The 19,736-nt window shown below is 45.3% G+C and overlaps 4 protein-coding genes across 5 annotated transcripts; 2 read left to right on the top strand and 2 right to left on the bottom strand.

The window, feature by feature from the left end:
• Positions 1 to 134: 134 nt before the first annotated feature.
• Positions 135 to 14,149, bottom strand: LOC131266414 (double-stranded RNA-binding protein Staufen homolog). Of its 2 annotated transcripts, none has more exons than XM_058268928.1 (6): positions 14,029 to 14,149; positions 12,553 to 12,977; positions 6,147 to 6,658; positions 3,802 to 6,084; positions 3,506 to 3,723; positions 135 to 3,424 (listed from the first exon to the last, which is right to left on the bottom strand). In XM_058268928.1, the coding sequence occupies exons 2-6, from the start codon at positions 12,678 to 12,680 to the stop codon at positions 3,182 to 3,184; spliced, it is 3,384 nt and encodes a 1,127-aa protein (XP_058124911.1). In that variant the 5' UTR covers positions 12,681 to 12,977; positions 14,029 to 14,149; the 3' UTR covers positions 135 to 3,181. The 2 variants fall into 2 exon arrangements, with proteins under 2 accessions (XP_058124911.1, XP_058124910.1); XM_058268927.1 differs by having other exon boundaries at positions 13,690 to 14,144.
• A 140-nt stretch (positions 14,150 to 14,289) lies between these two features.
• LOC131266408 (replication factor C subunit 2) lies at positions 14,290 to 15,583 on the top strand. Its single transcript, XM_058268921.1, has 3 exons — positions 14,290 to 14,465; positions 14,524 to 14,635; positions 14,704 to 15,583. Exons 1-3 carry the CDS (start codon positions 14,383 to 14,385, stop codon positions 15,535 to 15,537), a joined length of 1,029 nt encoding a protein of 342 aa, XP_058124904.1. The 5' UTR covers positions 14,290 to 14,382; the 3' UTR covers positions 15,538 to 15,583.
• Positions 15,584 to 15,613: 30 nt separating this feature from the next.
• Positions 15,614 to 16,463, top strand: LOC131262880 (EKC/KEOPS complex subunit bud32). The gene has a single exon (XM_058264965.1). It carries the CDS (start codon positions 15,682 to 15,684, stop codon positions 16,393 to 16,395), a length of 714 nt encoding a protein of 237 aa, XP_058120948.1. The 5' UTR covers positions 15,614 to 15,681; the 3' UTR covers positions 16,396 to 16,463.
• On the bottom strand, positions 16,395 to 17,523 carry LOC131262879 (dehydrogenase/reductase SDR family member 4). The gene is made up of 3 exons (XM_058264964.1): positions 17,333 to 17,523; positions 16,734 to 17,271; positions 16,395 to 16,672 (listed from the first exon to the last, which is right to left on the bottom strand). Exons 1-3 carry the CDS (start codon positions 17,467 to 17,469, stop codon positions 16,502 to 16,504), a joined length of 846 nt encoding a protein of 281 aa, XP_058120947.1. The 5' UTR covers positions 17,470 to 17,523; the 3' UTR covers positions 16,395 to 16,501.
• Positions 17,524 to 19,736: the final 2,213 nt, after the last annotated feature.

The raw sequence follows: 19,736 nt of genomic DNA, 5'->3' as shown, positions 1-19,736 counted from the left end.
TTTCCCAAAACAGTTTAACGACTTTGTTTTCTTTTCCTTTTTTAAAAATGATTATTTTTGTAGTTTCTTCCTGCCAGTAAATGTTTGCTTTCGGTCGATAATATTGGTAACAGTACTGTTAGCTTTTAGTTCTCTTTTTCTTTTGCTTCAGAGTAAGTAAACATCCCCCAAAAGACGCACAGCGTATTCTGCGGTCTACGGGTTGAAAAACAGGTTCGGAATGCAACGGCAGTGGTAAGAAAACGGATGCAATCTCGGTCCAAGTAGGATGGCAGTATCGTGTTCAGCTAGATCCAGCGTTGAAGTATCAATACGATTAAAAACTTAACAAGTTTTCAAAACATTTTAAACCTAATCCTTGTAAAGCCTATACACAACAACAGCTACACCTACCGATAGATGGGAATCGAAAATTCCATCGCAAAAATTCGTACTGAGCAACATTACTTCACTTATCAAGTTTAGCTAGTTTACCTCGTTAGTTCCCTAGGGAAAGTAATGTGAAGCAAATGAATTATTAAAACCGCATCTATAGGAGACGTTCAAATAAACGTTGAATGACGATAAATAAATAAGTGAATTCCAACAAAAAAATTACAAACTGCCGGAGAAATTATACAAATCAAATACGACACGACACAAGCAGTTACATCGGTGGTACGTTCCATCATACTATGGGAGAGATAAACCCCGTTTCCTATCGCTACCAACTGTTGCATTACCGAATTCCTGCATTATTTTATCTTTATCACGAGCAACAATAATAAATTATTTATCTTTTTCTTCCACAAAAACGGCTTTCAAATCTATCTGGAGTTTTCTTCCGTTGCACCACCATTAATTACCATATGCCTAATGGGAGTTTTTGCTTTTTCCGTCGTAGGCTTTTTCCGCTCCGTTGGCCACTACCATAACTCATCATGCTGCCGGGGGTGTAATACGTTTATGTTCTAGTGAAGCCATACGTGCGCTTACTAGCTTTTACATCGACGACGGACTTAAATAAAATGTGTTTCCGAACAGTTCCTTCCTTCCGCTCTCTCTCTCTTCAGTGACACTTCTTTATCCTTCGGTTCTTCCTACTAGTACTGGGAAAGAATGTATTTTTTGTTTTGTTTTGCCGGATCGTGAAACGGTGATTAGCAGTTGAAGGCTATTGAATGGATGCAACATGAAGCTGCACTGACGTGGCTATTGTTATGTCCTTATGCAATAGGAATGTTTCCTGATTGCATGAGATTGTGTGTGTGTGAGTATGGTTGAATGGGATGGAGTTTAAACTACTGATTCTATGCCATACGATGTTAAATCCTGGCCCGTGTTTTAATAGCGAAAAAATACATTATTTCTTACAGTTATATACGTGTACATGAACACTAGCAGAAACACACTTAAATTTATCAATGCATGGGCGGCTGCCACCCCACGAATCTCTGAACGACATTTGCAAAAATGGCTCGAGTCTCCAACAAGGTGGTGCCACACACTGTGCATTGTAAGTAATTGATATTCCTTAACACGTTTGCGCTCAATATCGACTCCTTTCCAAACGACGTTCTTTACTGGAGCGATATAGTTAATATTGAACTCGAACGCGCTCGTCGGTAAGCGTTGGAACATAGTAAAATCTCGATGCGCCTTGCTTTTACTTAACCAACCGACCACACACCTCTAGTCTGGCCAGTCGGGATTTTACTGCATTCCTCGGCCTTTTTCCGCACATTGAAAAGTAGATTGATGAAGGTTATCAAACGAAATACATGGACTACAAATACTACTCGCCGATGCCCGATGGAGTGTTGCCTCCCGGACAGCGTAGGGTAGATGCTATTGATCAGCTGACTCACTCCTCTGCATTGTCCCCAGTCAGCGATCAAGAATCTCCGGTCTACGACGAAATATTTTTACACTAAGATCCAACACACAGAGGTCCACAATAATAGACGCTTTCCTCTCATCAGCGATGGTCGTGTGTGTGTGTGTTGGCACAGCTGCTATTTAATATGCTTGCAATTTACTCGTGATTCAAGAACCTTCAAACACTCTTCTTTAAATCGATTCTTCGCTCGATATCCACGGGTAATCGGATCAAACGTAAAGTGTTGCTTTTGACCGTTTGTCTGTATGATGAAACTCTTCACTTAGGTAAATGGTAATCAATTCTGCCGTCGCCAGCTCGAACGACGCAGTGCTGTAGCGAGTTGCACGATCTCTTTAACCTTTTTCTTGCTCTGCCATAATGCCACATCCTGTTCCGCTATTCGGCTCGGTACGACGGAGCACACTTCGATCACGAGTATGCACCACAAACACTCACATACGGCTAGTACTGCAGCTTTTTCAAATTATCCTGTGAAACGTGAGTAGAATTCTAACGCATCCTGCCTATCCTACAATGTCTTTAAAGCTTTTTTTGTTTTTGTATCAGTTGTAGAGGAATCTAAATCCTTTCCAAAACACTTTTTTTCCCTGTTGCTCTATCTTTTCTCCCTTCAGCACATTTGATAGATACATGTCCACACATCTATCTAACCACCGGGAAGTTGGACCATCGCGTTGTCCTTCTTTCGAACGGTCACATTACATAGCACTTGATAAAAGGGCAAGCTTCCAGCACTCTGTATCGTATTGGTGGTACAATCGTGTCATCGCGTCCGTTCGTCCAGTACGAACGCGCTTTGTGGTTGGCATACACATCAAAGTAGGCAAATGTTCCGATGGAAACTCAAACAAAACGTAACAAATGTGGGGCCGTGGGAAAATTGATATCCCTGGCCCTGTTGGGTGAGAGTTGTAGAAGCTCTCGTTGGCGCGTGTTTTCACACCGATTACGGTATTTTTTTTTTCTTTTTTACAGTAGATTGCCGCCGGTCGACCTAGTTTGCCGGAAAAGTTTGTTGTTATTTAGGCGCTGCTGTCCTCCTATCGTTTTTGTTTGTTCTCTCTAAATTGTCTAATGCTTCCGGGGGTCACGCTTTTCTCAACCTTCCACCTGGCTTTCTTTTAACTTTCGCTTTTGTTTGTTACAGTTGCAATCCGGTTGCATCAATGCATTTAGTTAACATAAAGAACGTTTTAACTCACACGCACACACAAACACATACGCGCCCCCTGCTCTTGATGGCCCTTCACCACCAAAAGTCTTGTTACACACACACACAGCTGGTAATACTTTTGTGCTCTATTTACCACCCGCCACATCCGTCGTGTCCGTTGCGGTGTTGCTGCTCGGTGTCGCCGCCTTGGGTTTCACGTTGTCCAGCCCAATTTTGGACAGTATTTCCAAGGCGCCACGTGCCGCCTCATCGTGGGACTCTTTTAGGCTGGCGCCGCTGCCGTGGCACAGTTGCGGTGGTTCGGTGGAAAGGATCACCAGCGTAAGGTATTCGCCGTGGTTGCCCTTTGGAAAGTCGGAAAATTGTACCTGCGGGAAAGAGAGCGCGAGAGGGTTAGACCATGTGAGAGAGGGGGGGACACAAAGTGATATAAGGAGTGCACAACAAACCTCGAATTTCAACAGTTGGGCCAAGTACAGCAGTTGCTCCTTCTTGCGGCCTATGTCCGGATTCGACGGGGCACTTGGAGATGATGATACGGTGGTTAATGCTGGGACCGAGGAGGCACTGGAGACGCCGGAGCTGTTGGTGGCCATGCTATCGTTCGATGCCGTGCTGTCATTCATCGCGTCCCTGGATGTATCACTTTTCGCGTGATGTGGTGCGGCTGCGAAAAAAAGTGTTGGCAACAAAATTCATCCGTAAGTATCGGGGTTTACGCCCACCCACCCCCGCCGTAACTTACCTTGATTTGCACCACCTAAAGGTGACCGTGAATCCGTTCCGTTGGTTGTTGTTTTTAACGCAACATTTTCTGACCCTTCGGTGAACGTTACCTTCCGACCGCCGCTTGCCATCGCCACCGTCGGTGCCTCGTTAGCCGCTCCGGATTGGTTTTCTTTGTTTGCCGTTCCATTCGCGGCGGCCGGCGATTTTGTGGCCGTTGGCATCGTCGTCGTCGCGGTGGCGTATCCAAGATCCACCAGCAACGCTTCCGCCGCATTCCATTTGGCTGCCTTTTTCGTCATCCCGACCCCGGTGGCTTTCTTGCCGGCGGCATAGACCTCGATCGTGAACTGACGGCGCCGCCCGACGTTTGGCCGCTCGTTCTCGACCACCACGTATACCGGTTGCTTCTCCTTGCGCGCCTGCTGGATCTGCATTAGCCGCGAGATGGGGTTTTCTTTTTCTCCCGCCACATCGCCACCGGTCACCGACTTCTCCTTGATCAGATTGCGTGCCTTCTTTTTGGCCGTGACGACGCCCGCTTCTAACTGGGATGCGTTAGCCGCCGCCGCAGCCGCAGCCGACGACTTGGAGTGGGTCTTTCGTTTCTCACAGGCGCCATCCCCTCCGCCCCAACCCGCACTAGAGTGCTGCTGTTCGGCCTTCTGCAGCTTGCGCAGTTCCTCGAGCATCTTTTCGGCGGCGCGCTTCTTCGACGGCTTCTTGCCCGTCCCTTCGCCCTCGGTAACGATCGTGCCGACCTTGCACTGCGTTACGAACACGGTCATGTGTGGCGGGCCTTTTTCGCTGATCACCTCAAACACGACCGGCACGTTGCGCTGCACGGCCATCTCGTGTACGAGCGATATTGGTGACTTTAGTTCCGCGTTCGGGTCACCATCGCTTCCTGCATCGTCCCCATTCGCCTCACCGTCACCACCACCGGCGATCGTCGCTTTGCCTTTGCCATCGTTGGCCGCTGCCTCGGCCGTCAGCGGCTTTAGTACCTCCAACGCTCGGGCTGCTGCATCGTGTCTGGCCGCTTGCGGTGAATGTCCTTCCCCGAGGAACGTACGCTCACCAACGCGCAGCGTTGCCATGTAGAACTCCTGCGCCGGCATAACACTGCTGCCGCCGCCCGGCGGATGACCGCCGGCCGGACCTTCATGATGATGGTGCGCATGATGATGCAGCTGATTTGGGTGAAGGCGGACAAGGTAGAGTCCGTGATGTTGTTCATCTGATCCACCAGCAGTGCGCGGATGATGCGGCGGATGCTGTTGCTGCTGATGTCCCGGATGAAATCCACCCATACCTCCGCGTCCGCCAACACCAGCAACAACTCCGACCATACCTCCAGGAGCTCCACGGCCCCAATCGCCACCACCGTTCGGGTGAACGTGTCTACCACCATAGCCCACGCCTAACCCCTGCGCGGCCTGTGGTGGTAGTTTATCGGGACGGCGTCCTGGCCCTCCCGCCACCACACCCGTCCCCGGCATTCCGCCGGGATTGGCGGAAGGATACTTCGGCATCGGCAACGGTACCGCCTTCACCTGGTACACGGTCGGTTCGCCGCGCTTCATGGCCAGTGCGTTCAGCTCAACCGTCGGCGTGAAGCTGCTCACGTTGCCCCGCGGCCCCGTCTTCGCGCGTGGTTTAGTCCGAGCCGGCGGATGCTTGTACTTCGTCTCGGCGATCGCATCACCGGCCGCCTTGTGCTGCGCCTTCTTGATGCTCGCCCCCTCGGCCGTGTACTCCTCGTCGCCGAGCTTCAGTGTGACGGTGAAGCGCTTCTTATGCGCCGGCCCGGACTCGCCCGTCAGCCGGTACTGGTGTTGGATCTTGTTGTAACGCGCCAGCTCGTTAACTAAACACATTGTCGTTTTCTCTTTAATGTTTGCCAAGGTTTCTAGAGAGTTGGATGATGAAAGTGTGGTTGGATGTGTGGCCGACGCCGCCGTGCCATCCACTCCCTGTGGTGTCGTAGGTGTCGTCGTCGCACCGTTCGTTGATACACTTGTAGTGGTCGCAGCTGATGCTGTAGCACCAACCTCTACCGAAGGAGTCGACGGAACTGGGGCTGCCGTTGTCACATCCTTCGCCGGGTGTGCAGAATCCGTTGCCTTTAACATCTGCTGGCTACTCGGGTGTGCCTGCTGTTGCTGGTGTCTATTGCTTCCCACTTTGGGCTTATCCATCGGCTGATGGTGCATCATGGTACCCTTTGAACCTGGGCCACTACTTCCGCCTCCTCCATTCGACTGCATCGAGTGTTGACTCGAGTGATGGTGGATTTTATCTTGAAGTAACAAGAGAGAACAATTAGCCGGTGAACTTATGTCTGTTCTGCGCGATACCTACGGTCCGTACTCGAAGGTATGTGGCGTGTCTTCGTGCCAGCCGGGGTCGCCGCAGACACCACGGGTATTGGTGCTTGTACAGGTGGGGCCATCGCAACCGAATGATGCACGGAAACCGGCGGTTGATGTGGTGGTTGCTGTTGCTGCTGCTGCTGCTGCTGCATTGGCTTCCCTCCTCCGTGCGGTCCCATACCACCCATCCCATACGGTAGCTTTCCACCAACCACCGACTGCAGGGGCATCGGGCCAGACGGATGTGGCTGCGGCTGGCCAACGCTCATGCCGGGTGGAGGCGGAGGTGGCGGATGCATGTGGGCCGCCGTCATGGGCAGCGGTTTGGGTAGCCCCCCACCGTGGATGCCCCCGTTCGCGTAATATGTTGGACCCGGCGGCTTCCTAGGGTTCTGTGATTGATGGGGCGGTGGTGGCACTTGCATCGGAAGGTGCGGTGCCATGCCGCCGGCCGTCTGATGGTCTACGCCGCGCGGATGATGATGCCGGGCGGTATTCAGTCTGAAAGCAAACGAAAACAACGGAGCACAGTAAGTTCCTGGATGCAAGAATGAGTAACTTTTGTGACAGTGAAGGAAATATTTGAACGATCTGATGGATCGTTCCGGGGACAAATGGTGTCGAATGGTGGTTGTCGTCTTCACTGCTTTCCGCGTATATCTGCTGTCCTGTAGCATGATGGAGTGGCCCACGGGCAAAAGTTGGCCACACGTTCACGCACCGAACTGATCCGAAACACCGTTAGCGACGGACTAAGCCAAACTAAAGGACGTACATTGTATTTTCGAGAGCAAGTGTGCTTACACACATACAGAAACTTGAACGTACAAGCGATGTGTGGTCCAACAATCCGCGGTCTAATGCTTTTCAGTCGGTCAACATTGCTTTTGATTGCCCTTCAAAACCAAACGCACACACACACACACACACGCACATAGTTGGTTACGAGACAGGACACTCGATTTCGGTGCCAAGCCAAGTCAAAGGGATATGCGGTGAGTATGGGATCGAGTAACCGCAATCTGATTTACCCTATTTACACACTGTGTCATATATTATTAACATGTACAGCACTGTCTTTCCCAGCGCCGACCTGTTGCTGCATGTCTGCATGGGGTGATTTTCAATTCGTCCTTTTTCTGCTCGTCTTCCTTTCTTTCTAGCCTTTCTTGACATTGGCATATTTCCTCTTGCGACCGTTTGAAAGTGAATGCTGTCCATTCCAGTGGATGTCTCTTCCCCTTTTTTCGGTCCGCAAAATGCAGAACGGCAAAGTTAACCCATTCCTCAACGATTCGAGGTGCGTGTGCGTGTTTGAAAGGACTCTACTGCGCTTGGTGACAGAATGCCGAAGAGTGGCATCACTCGGCGGGCAGTGGGTTTTATTGGCCGGGAAGGATGCTCGTGCGAGCCACCGGTTTTCCGATGTTACCATCACCGGATTACGGAAAGAAGGATGCGCTGCTGCTATGGTAACCAACTCTGCTTCGCCGTGTGTTTTGCCATCGGGTGCATATATTTAAAGGCTGCCATCGTTGGGGAGGGGGGTTTCCATTCCTGGATCAACTTGACAGTGTAAAGCGGACACTTCTCCTTCTCCTCGCCCTGACGACATCCTGACACACGGCGAGGTGAGAAAAGGATTTACGACCATTTACCGAATAAAACAAATAAATAATGCTAGCATTTGGAAGATGCCGCCTGCTGTGATGCTTCTGTACGGTCTTGCCCGAAAGTATTTGACCGTTTCCATACTTATTATGAGAAGGAAAATGTCAACGGGAAATATTTTGGCATCTGCCGTTTCGGGCAAAAAGAAATACTTTCAAAACGAAACAGCTTTGTGCCAAGAGACGCAAAATACCCAAAATTATCTTAACTAACTAACTACCGAAGTCGTCAAAGTTAAACGATCGTTAACAGATAAATAACTCGGTGATGCATTGCACAAACGATTCTCATGAACGAACCTGCAAGCTGTCAAATTAATTGTAATGTGAATTTTTATCAATCGTGTGATTTGATTACAAGCCAGTAAGTACAAAACGTAGAACCGTGTCGAGCTTGTCAATTTAAAATATGTTTCCGGGTTGGAATTCGTATTTAACCGTGAATACAATGACGCAAGTGATATGTATGCTGTGAGCTTGTGCGGAGTTACCTGGAATTGAACATTAGGTATAATAAAAAAAAATGAAATAGAAATCTAATGAAATTGTTTTGAATTCTCGTAATTTAATAATTAATTCTTATCTTTAATTATACATTCGCAATGCAATACATAATTAGTACATTATGTTGTCGAAGATAATTATTGTTTTTTCAAATATTCCAAAATTGCACCATGAAAACTTTTTGTTTCCTCCACATGCTTTTTGGCGCTGTCGGCTATGTCACTTAAGAATTTTATAATTGCATCATTTTGGCGGATCAATATTTCCATTTTATCGTCATCATGATGCTGAGCTGATGTTGATTGGCTAGCTTGCTTTATATCCTGTTGGTTTGTAGCTTCGGTATTCGATGGCCCTTCTTCCTCTTTATCGTTTAAACCTTTGGTGTTCGATGGCTCTCCTTCCTCTTTCCTTGAATCGATTGAATCTTCGGTGTCAGATGACTCTGTTTCCTTTTCAAGTTTGACTGCTATTTGTTCAGCTTGTACATAAATGCATTCCGGTACTCCTATTGCGTTTTTCAGATGGGTAACCGATAATACGCGCTCATCGATATCATCTAATAACATCTCTTTCGCTATTCCACCACCGCCACCCATCTTATTCATCTTTTTTTTGTTAAAGCTCATTTTTCTTTTAGCGTTATATTTCTTCTCTATCCAAACCTAAAAAAAAAGGTTAATTGGAATTAATATTCATGTTGGTTTTACGAAATATTTAAATGTAAACTTACTCTCCTCCATGAAGTAGGTTCTTTGTATGGCGGACCTATCGAATTGAGTTTCTTGGTCACCTCCTTCCAAAATCCGATTTGGTTTTTCCTAAGACCGCATGCAACGTCAGGGTTTTGCTCCATTAATTCAACCATCATCTTTTGCTGTCGTTTTGTTGTGCGAGTGCCGCTAAAAAAATATTTTTGATTACTTTATGCACACACGTAAAAGCAAACACTGAAATGAGTTGTTTTATGCAGTTACCCTTGTACTCACACTTTTTTTTTATCCATCATTTATAATAAAATTTTTGCTTAAAACTTCACTAATCAATTTGATGCGTTACCCTATCCGGGTTCACACGTATTACAATGCGTTTTCGGATTTGCGTTATCGACTAGTTCTTGCCGCGATAAATTAACGATCGTCATCACTGCTATTACGCTTATGTGATACCAAACTATCGTAAAGTCAACTCCACGAAAAATTTACTTACAAATGACAAGACTTAAACTACTGAATTGACGACGATTGGATTCTTGTTGTATCAGTGTTAATTTTTTTCAGAAGCTCTAGTGTTCTCGTCTGTTGGCTTCTTTGTATTTCATGTTCGTCGTAAAAGATAATTTTAAATTTATCCCCTAAATAATTAAATTCTTTTCTAGTAGAGCGTGTATTGCCCATTGTTTTATATTAGCATTTAGTAATTCTGTATTTTATAAGGTTCCAGAATGTTCCGTAATGTGGCGTTCCATATGAAAAACATGGAAGAAAATCGGCAAATATAAAATCGAAGCAAATCGAAGAAGTTGAAATCGATATGGTGCGTAATGTTCTTAGCACCTCTCTGTTTTGCAGCTCATGAAAGTAAAGGGTACATCCGGGCTAATTAATAAGCTCCCTGCACGCTGCAACAGACCTGCTTGCATTTTCAAACGTTTTTCTTCTTCGTGTACGGAACCTTTTGTGCAGCATAGTATAATTATTGGTGGGATAAAATGCAGTTGAATGTTGCTGCAGCTGAATGGTGAACATGTTTAAAACGAGAATTCATCGTTTTAACAAGACCGCTAGCTAGGGCACTGGTATAAAAAGCAGTAGCAGCAGGATGCAGTATAATCCTCTCTTAACTTTGACTGTGTTTATGCAAATAATTGCATCAATGAATGCACATCCTACCGTGACTGACGTGGAATACCATTCCTTAAGTCCGCACTTTTCCGTGCCATTCGTTCGCCAGTTTTCATTGGTTTTTCCCCTCGCTTAAACTGCCATTCATCCAATCGAATTGGCCAGCGAAGAAACGGTGATGATGGAATCGATCTTTTTGCATAATTATAAAAGAGTGCACCGATTTCTTCCCCTCCCTTCTTTGCTTGAGAACTAGAAACCCTCCAGACTGTGGTGCATATTATTCTGCTCGTTCTTTTTTTCCATTCCATAACGCGCGCCGCATGGGATGCAATTGATCTTTCTATTTTTTTTTTTTCGTTTTGTTTGGGCTACGTTACTCTGCTACAAAATGTGCATTTTATTGCACTTTTTATTGGTCACCATTCCGCACACATAAGGTGTTCTCTACATAATATGCTTGGCAGAGGACCATTTTCCCTGGACGTGTGCGAATGTGCAATTTATTTTATACGTTCATCAAGTCTGGTGAACATTGTGCATCACTCTATTTCGCTCTGGGTTCTCCCTTTCGGTCCAATGACACCTAATTTGCAATTCGCTTTTCACCCTATGTTTATTCTTTTGGCTGCCCATGCTGGTCCCTGCTGCTCCTGCTGCTGTCCTTAATGTTTTTGAATAAAGGAGCATTCTACACCGACCCACAAAGATTTCCCCTATGGGGGGAACTGTGAATGCGAAAACCCTGCAGAAGAATAAAAAGAATACTTCTTAGGGAGGGAACGGCGAGCAGCATCCGGGATTCAACCCGTTAGGACCAAAGCATTCGGATATTTAAAGAGCTCTCATTGCTTCCTCCTTGGCCTTTCGTATCGGTTCCGGTAGCAGCTTCTTCTAAGCCAAGGCTTAATTCTTAAAAATGAAATATACAAAAAAAAAATCCTTCAAAACACTTAAACAGATCATTCGTTTCAACTAAACATTTCGCATTGGAACATATCATTACTTTCTTTGTACAATAAAATATGTTATCCATGGACGAAATAATGTAATAGTGTTAAAAAAATCCAGACAGACATAAGGAATGCAGTTTGTTGCATTTTTTTTACCGAGTATGGATGGCAAGACAGTTATCGAGATTTTTATGTGCACCATGTTTCATCGAACCCTGTCTGTTTGACGTCAATGCCGTGGAAATGGTAACAAATTGAAAATCAAATCTGTTGCTGTCCGGACATAGTGGAGGCTCACGTGTGGATTATATTTTTCCGTCGTGCATGACTTATTCTCAAAGGAATCGTTAAAAAGATCCGATATCCACTGTAAAGGAATAAAACTGAAGCTTTTCTGTACTTTGGGAAGTAACGCCGGGCTCGTAACTGTATTTTCCAATTGTATTGAAAAAAAAGAGCAACCAAACGAACCAGCGTGTTGCATTTTCCAGTTGGTGAAATTATCGATTTCTCTCCCCCACGCGGCTGCATTTAAGCAAGCGTAATCAAGCTGCTTTAGGGGACTTTATGTATTTATTTTTGCTATCGTCATATCCTGCAACAATCGTGTGTTTGGATGCATAACATGCGACACGCATCATTTTCATCTGTCAGCCCATCGTTGCCTCAACATGTTAAGCCAGACAAAACATGCTTGATGACGGAGAGAGATTGGAACTGGCGATCATGGCCCGGGGAATTTCAAAGTAAAAAGTATGTTGTGCCCTGTAAAAGGGTGAAGGGAGGAAGAGCGCGCAGCCTAAATCCACAGAAGAGGAATGTAATATGGCGAAGAGTGCACTTCTACTATCCGTTCTACCATCAGTTCTCTCGGAGCCGTGCTTCTTCTACCGTTGTTTGTCGGCCATGCAATTCGTTTTTATGTGACACACTACGCAGATGACGTTCTATGCTCTTTTACCTAAGCTTTCACCCGATCCCGACTGCCCACAAACCACCGAACGGGTGTGGAGGTGGAACATATATTCCGGGGATGACATAAAGTTCCACTTGCGAGGCCGATTACGGGGGAGAAAGGTGTATGGCCCGCAGTTATTTATTTATTTCTCTTCCGCTACCCCTCAATGGGTTTATCCCACTTTTCTCCTATTTATAGAGTTGTTTAATTACGCCAATTTCAACTACAATCGATTGCACCGCGCCATAGATAGGGGGTTTAGCAAATCGAAATGTGTTGTAAACACAGATGAATCTTTTCCACCTGAACTCACACTTTTCTCTCATTCGTAGGAAAAACGTTTCATATTTTCAATTCAAAGCGTGTTAATTAATTTACACAAATTGATAATGTTCGTTCAGAAACGATAATATATGGCAAAGATAATAAAAAGGCATATAATTCCTGAAATAATAAATGGTCTTACCGGCTTGCATGATGCTCGCGCGGGATGCTGTGGGGCGGTAGGTTGGCTAGATGCGTCAAATGCGGAGGTGGCTGATGGTGACTGGCCGGATGCATCCCCGGATGCTGTTGTGGCAAGTGTCCGTGCATTGTGTCGTAAAGGATCGTTGGTTTTTTGGGGGGATGTTGAACGAGGAATAAAACAGTGAATCTTCAACGGCGCTCGCAGAAGAAAATGCACAATATTTTCACGCGCCAATGATACGCTTGACGCGCACACACACACAGACACACAACACCCGTAGGTCGGTCACAAGTTTCACACCGGAGATTGCACGTGACGGCACGGGAAGATGTTACACCAAGCACTTTTTCTTTATCAACGTGCGTTTTGATAGGACTGGAGTTTTAGATGTGGGCGTCTTCTTGTAAAGGCGGTGGAATTATCTGCAAAAAAATAAGGATACAACGGTAAATTATTACGTTCTGCATATATATTTAATTAAATTGTGTGGTACGAAACGATCATCCAACAAAAATTGAGTCTCTGTACCGAAAACAATTAAAAGGCCAACAGAAGGGTAATCAGCTGTTCGTAAGAATACAGCTCTGTTTTTTTGCTAGGCATTCTTGGATTGAAAGGAGCGCATCGGGCATGTGCAACAAGCTGCGAGGCTACTCGTAAGGAAGGTTCTCCGGCCCTTCGGTATGAATGAAATAACGATCGATCGAACGACCGAAGGGAAAGTTGTTGCGTCTTCGCTGACGTCGGCGACGGTCGAGTCCTTCTGCGTCGTGCAGACACATCTGTCTCCCTATGGGAGGGGAAAGAGAGAGACTCCAGAGGGCTTCAGAGGCATTTGCCTGCTTCATGACATCTTTTTCCCTTTTTTCACGCTTGTTTCTGTTGATTTTTCCGCCTGTCTTATTGTTCGCATTTTACATCCTCTGGCGTTTTTCCCTCAATTGCAGGACGAAGGAAACTCAAACCAAAAAAGGTATCCATTTGGGTGCATCAAATCGGAGTGCCTTTGCTGTGGCGATATATTAATGGCGCTTATGTCATTTCCAACTCAATGCAGATGGAAAATGCAACCAGATGGACGCACGTTTCTTTTACCGCTCGAAAGCAGGATGCCTATTTTTGTGTTACATTTACCTTTTCCGGACAGCTTTTGATGGTACAATTCTTCGACAACCAAGCAAAGGACCATAGATGTCCTGTGTTTTGTTGGTTCGATACAATATTGCGCTCCTGCTGTAATCGGCGATTGTGATCAAACGATGATTTTCGTTGCCACTAGCTAGTCAAACCTTGCTTTGTCACCAAATTTCAACCCAGCAACTCCATACTTTTCCTCGGCACACAGTGACCAAAACGGAGGGACACAGAAAAATCACATACGCACTAGCGCTTCGAGCACTTTTTCCCTTCGTCGGTCCGAACTGCGGAGCACTTTTATGGCTTTGTTTTGACCCGTCTCGCAACACCACTTACAACTTAAAACATTTCGGCGTCACTACGTGATCAGAATCGTCGGCAAACAGTAAAGAAAAAGGTTTTCTTTACGGTGGATTTTCCGGAGAGGAAAACTTTCGGAAATTATCTAAACATTTGCCTGCCTGCTTGCTACTGCTGTGGGCTAAGAAGAAAACTGAAGCATCTCGAAGACAGCTCGGTGCTTGTTCGATCTTTTATCTCGCTCTATCCCGCGATGTCTATTTTTGACAACTCGATGACAGTACAGTTGTCAAGTTGTCGGCGCGAAATACGGCTGGTGTTTTTGTTTGATGCCGGAACACACCGGAGAAATTTATTTTGCAGTTAAATTGTATCAAAATTTCGCTTAAAATGCCGGAAGAAGTAGCATCGACGTCCTCTGCTTCCGCTCGGAAGGATGCCCCTGCTGAGAATAAGAAGAAAAATCTGCCATGGTAGGTAGAACATCCATGGTCCATGTAGAACACCATTGTATTGTTGTGTTTCTTGTAGGATCGAAAAATATCGACCGCAGCGGTTCGAAGAAATCGTCGGCAACGAAGAAACCGTAGCGCGACTAGGTATATTTGCGTCGCAGGGAAATGCCCCCAACATTATTATTGCGGTAAGCTTTTCCGTAAAAAGGGTTTCGACCGAAGAGTGCATCGTTCAACTTATCGTTCCTTTCGATAGGGTCCTCCGGGTGTGGGTAAGACAACAACCATCCTTTGCTTGGCTCGAATTCTCCTGGGGTCAAACTTTCGCGAAGCAGTCCTAGAATTGAATGCTTCCAACGAGCGTGGCATTGATGTGGTACGTAACAAGATAAAGATGTTTGCCCAGCAAAAGGTTACGCTGCCTCGTGGACGCCACAAGATTGTAATCCTCGACGAGGCGGATAGTATGACCGAAGGAGCCCAGCAAGCCCTTCGCAGAACGATGGAAATCTATAGCAACACAACTCGATTCGCTTTGGCGTGTAATACCAGCGAGAAGATCATCGAACCTATCCAGTCGCGTTGTGCGATGCTACGCTTTTCAAAACTCTCTGACGCACAGGTTCTTGCAAAAGTGGTTGAAGTGTGCCAGCGAGAAAATCTCAACTATGAAGAGGACGGCTTGGAGGCGATCGTCTTCACTGCACAGGGTGATATGCGTCAAGCGCTGAACAATCTACAATCCACTGCCAACGGTTTCGGGCACATCAGTGGTGTGAACGTTTTCAAGGTTTGCGACGAACCCCACCCATTGCTCGTGCAGGATATGCTTCAATATTGCATCAAAGGGGACATTCACAAGGCGTACAAGATTATGAACAAACTGTGGAGGCTGGGATACGCAGCGGAAGATATCATAGGGAACATATTCCGCGTCTGCCGCCGAATGGACATGAATGAAAAGCTGAAGCTATATTTTATACGCGAGATCGGCGAAACTCATATGAAAATTGTCGATGGGCTCAATTCGCTGTTGCAAATGTCCGGACTGTTGGCTCGCATGTGCGAAGCATCATATGAACATGCATAATTTAATTTGTTCTTTTCATGGAAAATAAACTAAAATATTTTTAAAAGTAGAGCTTGGTTTGGCAACACTGCTCCGAATGTCAACATACATTATTATCAAAACAATTGCCGAATTGTGACAGTGCCGGCGGAGTAAAATTGTAAAATGGGAGGTGAAAATGAAGGCAAAGTAAAGGAAAATCTATTAAAACAGGGAGCTGAAGGTAAACTTTATATCGGCACCTACAAGGATAAGCAGTGTTTGGTGAAGGAACGGTTCGAAAAGAAATACCGGCATCCGGCACTCGATCGGCAGCTTACGCGCCAGCGGATCAAGGCGGAACAGAAAGCATTTCAGCGATGTGCCACGGCCGGCGTCGTAACTCCCGCTTTATACGGGGTCGATTTGGAGCAAAGAAAGATCTACATGGAATATCTCGATAAGGCGAAAACTGCGAAGGATTTCATCGATGAACTGACCGGTTCACCGGGTTCGGGGGCAGAAGAATCACCACAATTGAAAAAGCTCGCCGAACAGATTGGCCAGATGGTGGGTGTTTTGCACAAGAACAACATTGTGCACGGTGATTTGACCACGTCGAACATGCTGCTAGATCCGGTAGATACTGAGGATACGCTGCCATATCGTCTGGTGACGATCGACTTTGGATTATCCCACTCGAGCGACAACACCGAAAATAAAGGTGTGGATCTGTACGTGCTTGAGCGAGCCATTCTAAGCGCCCACAGTCAGCTTCCGAAACTTTTTGGGATGATTTTGAAAACTTATTGTGAACATAATACGAATCGTTGTGATGAAACCATTGCCAAATATGAAGAAGTTCGGGCACGTGGTAGAAAACGTACTATGGTTGGATGAACAAGAACACTTTATTTATAGAAAATAAGTTGAAATAAAGGTACATAACCACCAACAGAATAACAACATGTTTATGGAAGACAGAAGATTGCGCTTATTCAGCTAATTACAAACGCGAAGGCATTCCACCGGAAGCCACTATTGTTTCACCCGTAATGTAACTGGCATCGTCCGACACCAGGAATGCACAAACTCCAGATATTTCCTTAGGCTGTGCAATCCGTCCCATCGGAATCCGTGAAAGAGTCTCCTCTTTAGCCGCATCTGATTCTTGCAACTGTGGGGGAAAAGGGCATTATTATTCTGGCTTCATTCGATTATGAATCAGTGTTACTTACAGCTCCGGCAAACTTTGTCTGCACAACACCTGGAGCAATGCAATTGACGCGAATATTCTCCGCAGCCAGATCTTGGCTTGCGGCTTTTGTAAGTCCGAACAACGCAGTCTTGCTAACCGAGTAAGCACCGAGCAGTTGGAATGGTTGAAAGCCGGCAATGGATGAAATGAATACAATGCTTCCTCCCTTGCGTTGCCGAATGAAAGGAAGTACTTCTTTGGCCAGAAGATAGGAGCACTTTAGGTTGACGTCGAAAATTTTATCCCACGCCGATTCGCTGCACTCCAGCACACCTCCCACTTCCGGGTTCACCGCTGCGTTCGAGACCAGAATATCGATACCACCGAACTTTTGAGCGGCATGGTCAAAGAGCGCCTTCCGGTCAGTGGCGTTGGCAACGTGACACTTGATCCCGGTCACTTCCAGGCCTCCCTTCCGTAGGTCATCGACAGCACGGTCAACATTCTGCTGCTTACGACTGCTTATCACCACTTTGGCACCTTCCTGTCCTAATCGTTGCGCAATGGCATAGCCAATTCTATGTGAACGGGATGAACACGTTAGGGTTGGATAAAACTAGATGAAATTAGTATATTTACCCTTCCGTTGAAGCGGTTACCACGGCCACCTTTCCGGTAAGTCTTTTAGCGGCCACTTCCGAGCTGCTGCACAAATTTCGTTCCATCGTAACACGCGCTGTTTGCAAGAATGTGCGACCGCCGAACATTCGCAACATTTTCGACTGTGATAGCTGGACTTTGAATCTGGGGTCGATGATAACAAAACTGTTTTGTCATGGCGTCTGTTGTTTGTTTACTATGTTGACAGAATCGGGATTCGGAGGACTCCTAAAATAACTAATTTGTTAATAACCATTGATTCTTTCCATCGATTTTCACGATTGACCCTTTAAATGAAAGGTCTTTTCAAGACACACAATTTTGTAAAAGTTAATATTTTTATATCCTTTTTAATTTTTGGAAATTTATTTCAATACGTTTGGACAAATATTCCTGTTAGTGAAATGTTTCAATTATGCTGTGGAATATTACATTCCATATTCTAGACATGAAATATTACACGCTTTCAATTGTTTAAAATCCCGTTATATTCAACCGTTACTGTATTGTAGTCATTAGCTCATGTCTTGCCTTTTGTAAAAATAAGAATGTAATAGTTGAGCATAAACAGTTTTTTCTCTGAACAAAGAATAGAATTAGGTGTCTTTGAATCAAATGACGGTCAGTTGAGTAAATGTGAACTCAACATAATTCTATTTCAATTTTGATGTAGGTAAACATAATGGAATAAAGTATTGAGTATCGTAACACTAGTATACTCTCAAACGCTGTTACCAAATTCCGAATACTTAAGCGACCATCATGGACTAGAAAAGATTCAAGGCTGTTCAGAATGAATCATTCAGTATTACAAAGATCTTTTAAATCGTACGTACTTAATCATTCGTTCCATGCTTTGATAACAAGCGTCACATGTTTCAATCAACATTGTTCGTCGTTCAGAATCACTGAGCCATAGAAAGCTATGATACTTTATCGTTCATCTTTTCGTTACCCACCTAAAATGTAAATAAGCAGTGCACGTTCGTAATGAACTGCTATTTTTGGGACTTTATCAAGAGGAAATAAATAAAGCTATTCATCTTTTTCAGTAATTGCACTTTCGCAGCGATACAAGACTCTAAATTGACGAAATCTACCCAACAATTACTTTGTTGCTCGTGTGGCTCGTAATCAACTGGCAAGATCACCGGGCTAGAACCTACGAGATGAATTACATCATACAAAAACCAATACACCACAATGACATGACAATGTGGCACTCGATTCAACACAATTGCACTTCATTAGGAAGGATCCCCTCGCGTGCAGAAGATACTGTCGGAGACGATCCTTTCTTGAGGACCAGATCGGGCAGAAAAGATTAGAGCATCCTGGCAAACAAACAATTTAATCCCGTGCCAAGCCATTTGAGGCGGGCAAGGACAACCCATAGCCGTCCACCGGCTTGCTGGCAATAAAGTCAATTTATTTAGTCTGTTATGGGATGCTTGCACGTCGCGGTCGTCCTGAAGACGCACAAGGATGAGCAACAGAAGTGTATAATTATTTCAACCCACGGTAATTGCACCCCTCGCTGGGTGTTGTTTCCCGTTTCCAGCTGAGAGGGGTCAGAAATCAACACCACGAAAGTAACCGGGAAATTCTGGCTTCTGAAGTGCTCAAAAGGGATAGGTTTTCCCTTCTGCACTCGGTCAAATAGAAGAGGCGCAACGATTTACGCCAATGTAATTTGGTTTTAAGTCGTTTCAAATTAATTGTTAATCGGAGAGCAGGGACGAGAACATTTACTGCGCCGGCCTCAGGACCACAGTTCGATATGAAAATTGGTCCCCAGAGGGAATGATGAAACGGCACCCCGTGTTCTAGCAGGTTGCATAAGTTGAATGGGCGGATTTTATTTCACCAAAAAGGATGGGAAATGAAGTGGTCGAACTTTGTCGAACCGGTCGCACGAGTCGATCGTGTGTTTGACGGAAAAACTGGCAATCAGTGGTCAGTTTAGTATCAGGTTGAAGATTTATGAATGTACGAACTGGATCAGATCAGATTATGGAAAGTTGTTTAATTTTCTCTATTGCCTGTTACATTTGCGAAAGAATTTTAGTGGAAGTTTCAAACCAATTACATTTATCAAAAAAGTTTCCCGTTCATTCCTATAACAAGGCGTAAATAGGTTTATGAGTTTATGCGGGGTACTTTATTAAATCGTCCTTTCCATCTACACTCAACAACCCTCTAAGGAGACATTTTCCTAAAACATTAACCCTCCCTCGGTCATTGACGGACGGATTGACCACCATTTGCATCTGTCATCTCGAATTTTCACTATACTAGGTGCAATATTTTTAATTCAAAACAGTTTGCCACGCGATTGAAGCGATAATGTCTCATATTTTTATAGGGTTTTCCCGAAAAAACA

Source organism: Anopheles coustani, chromosome 2 (genome assembly GCF_943734705.1).
Source record: "Anopheles coustani chromosome 2, idAnoCousDA_361_x.2, whole genome shotgun sequence".
NCBI lineage: Eukaryota > Metazoa > Arthropoda > Insecta > Diptera > Culicidae > Anopheles > Anopheles coustani.
Note: the sequence above shows the minus strand (reverse complement) of the source record. Positions and strands in the feature narration are given on the sequence as shown.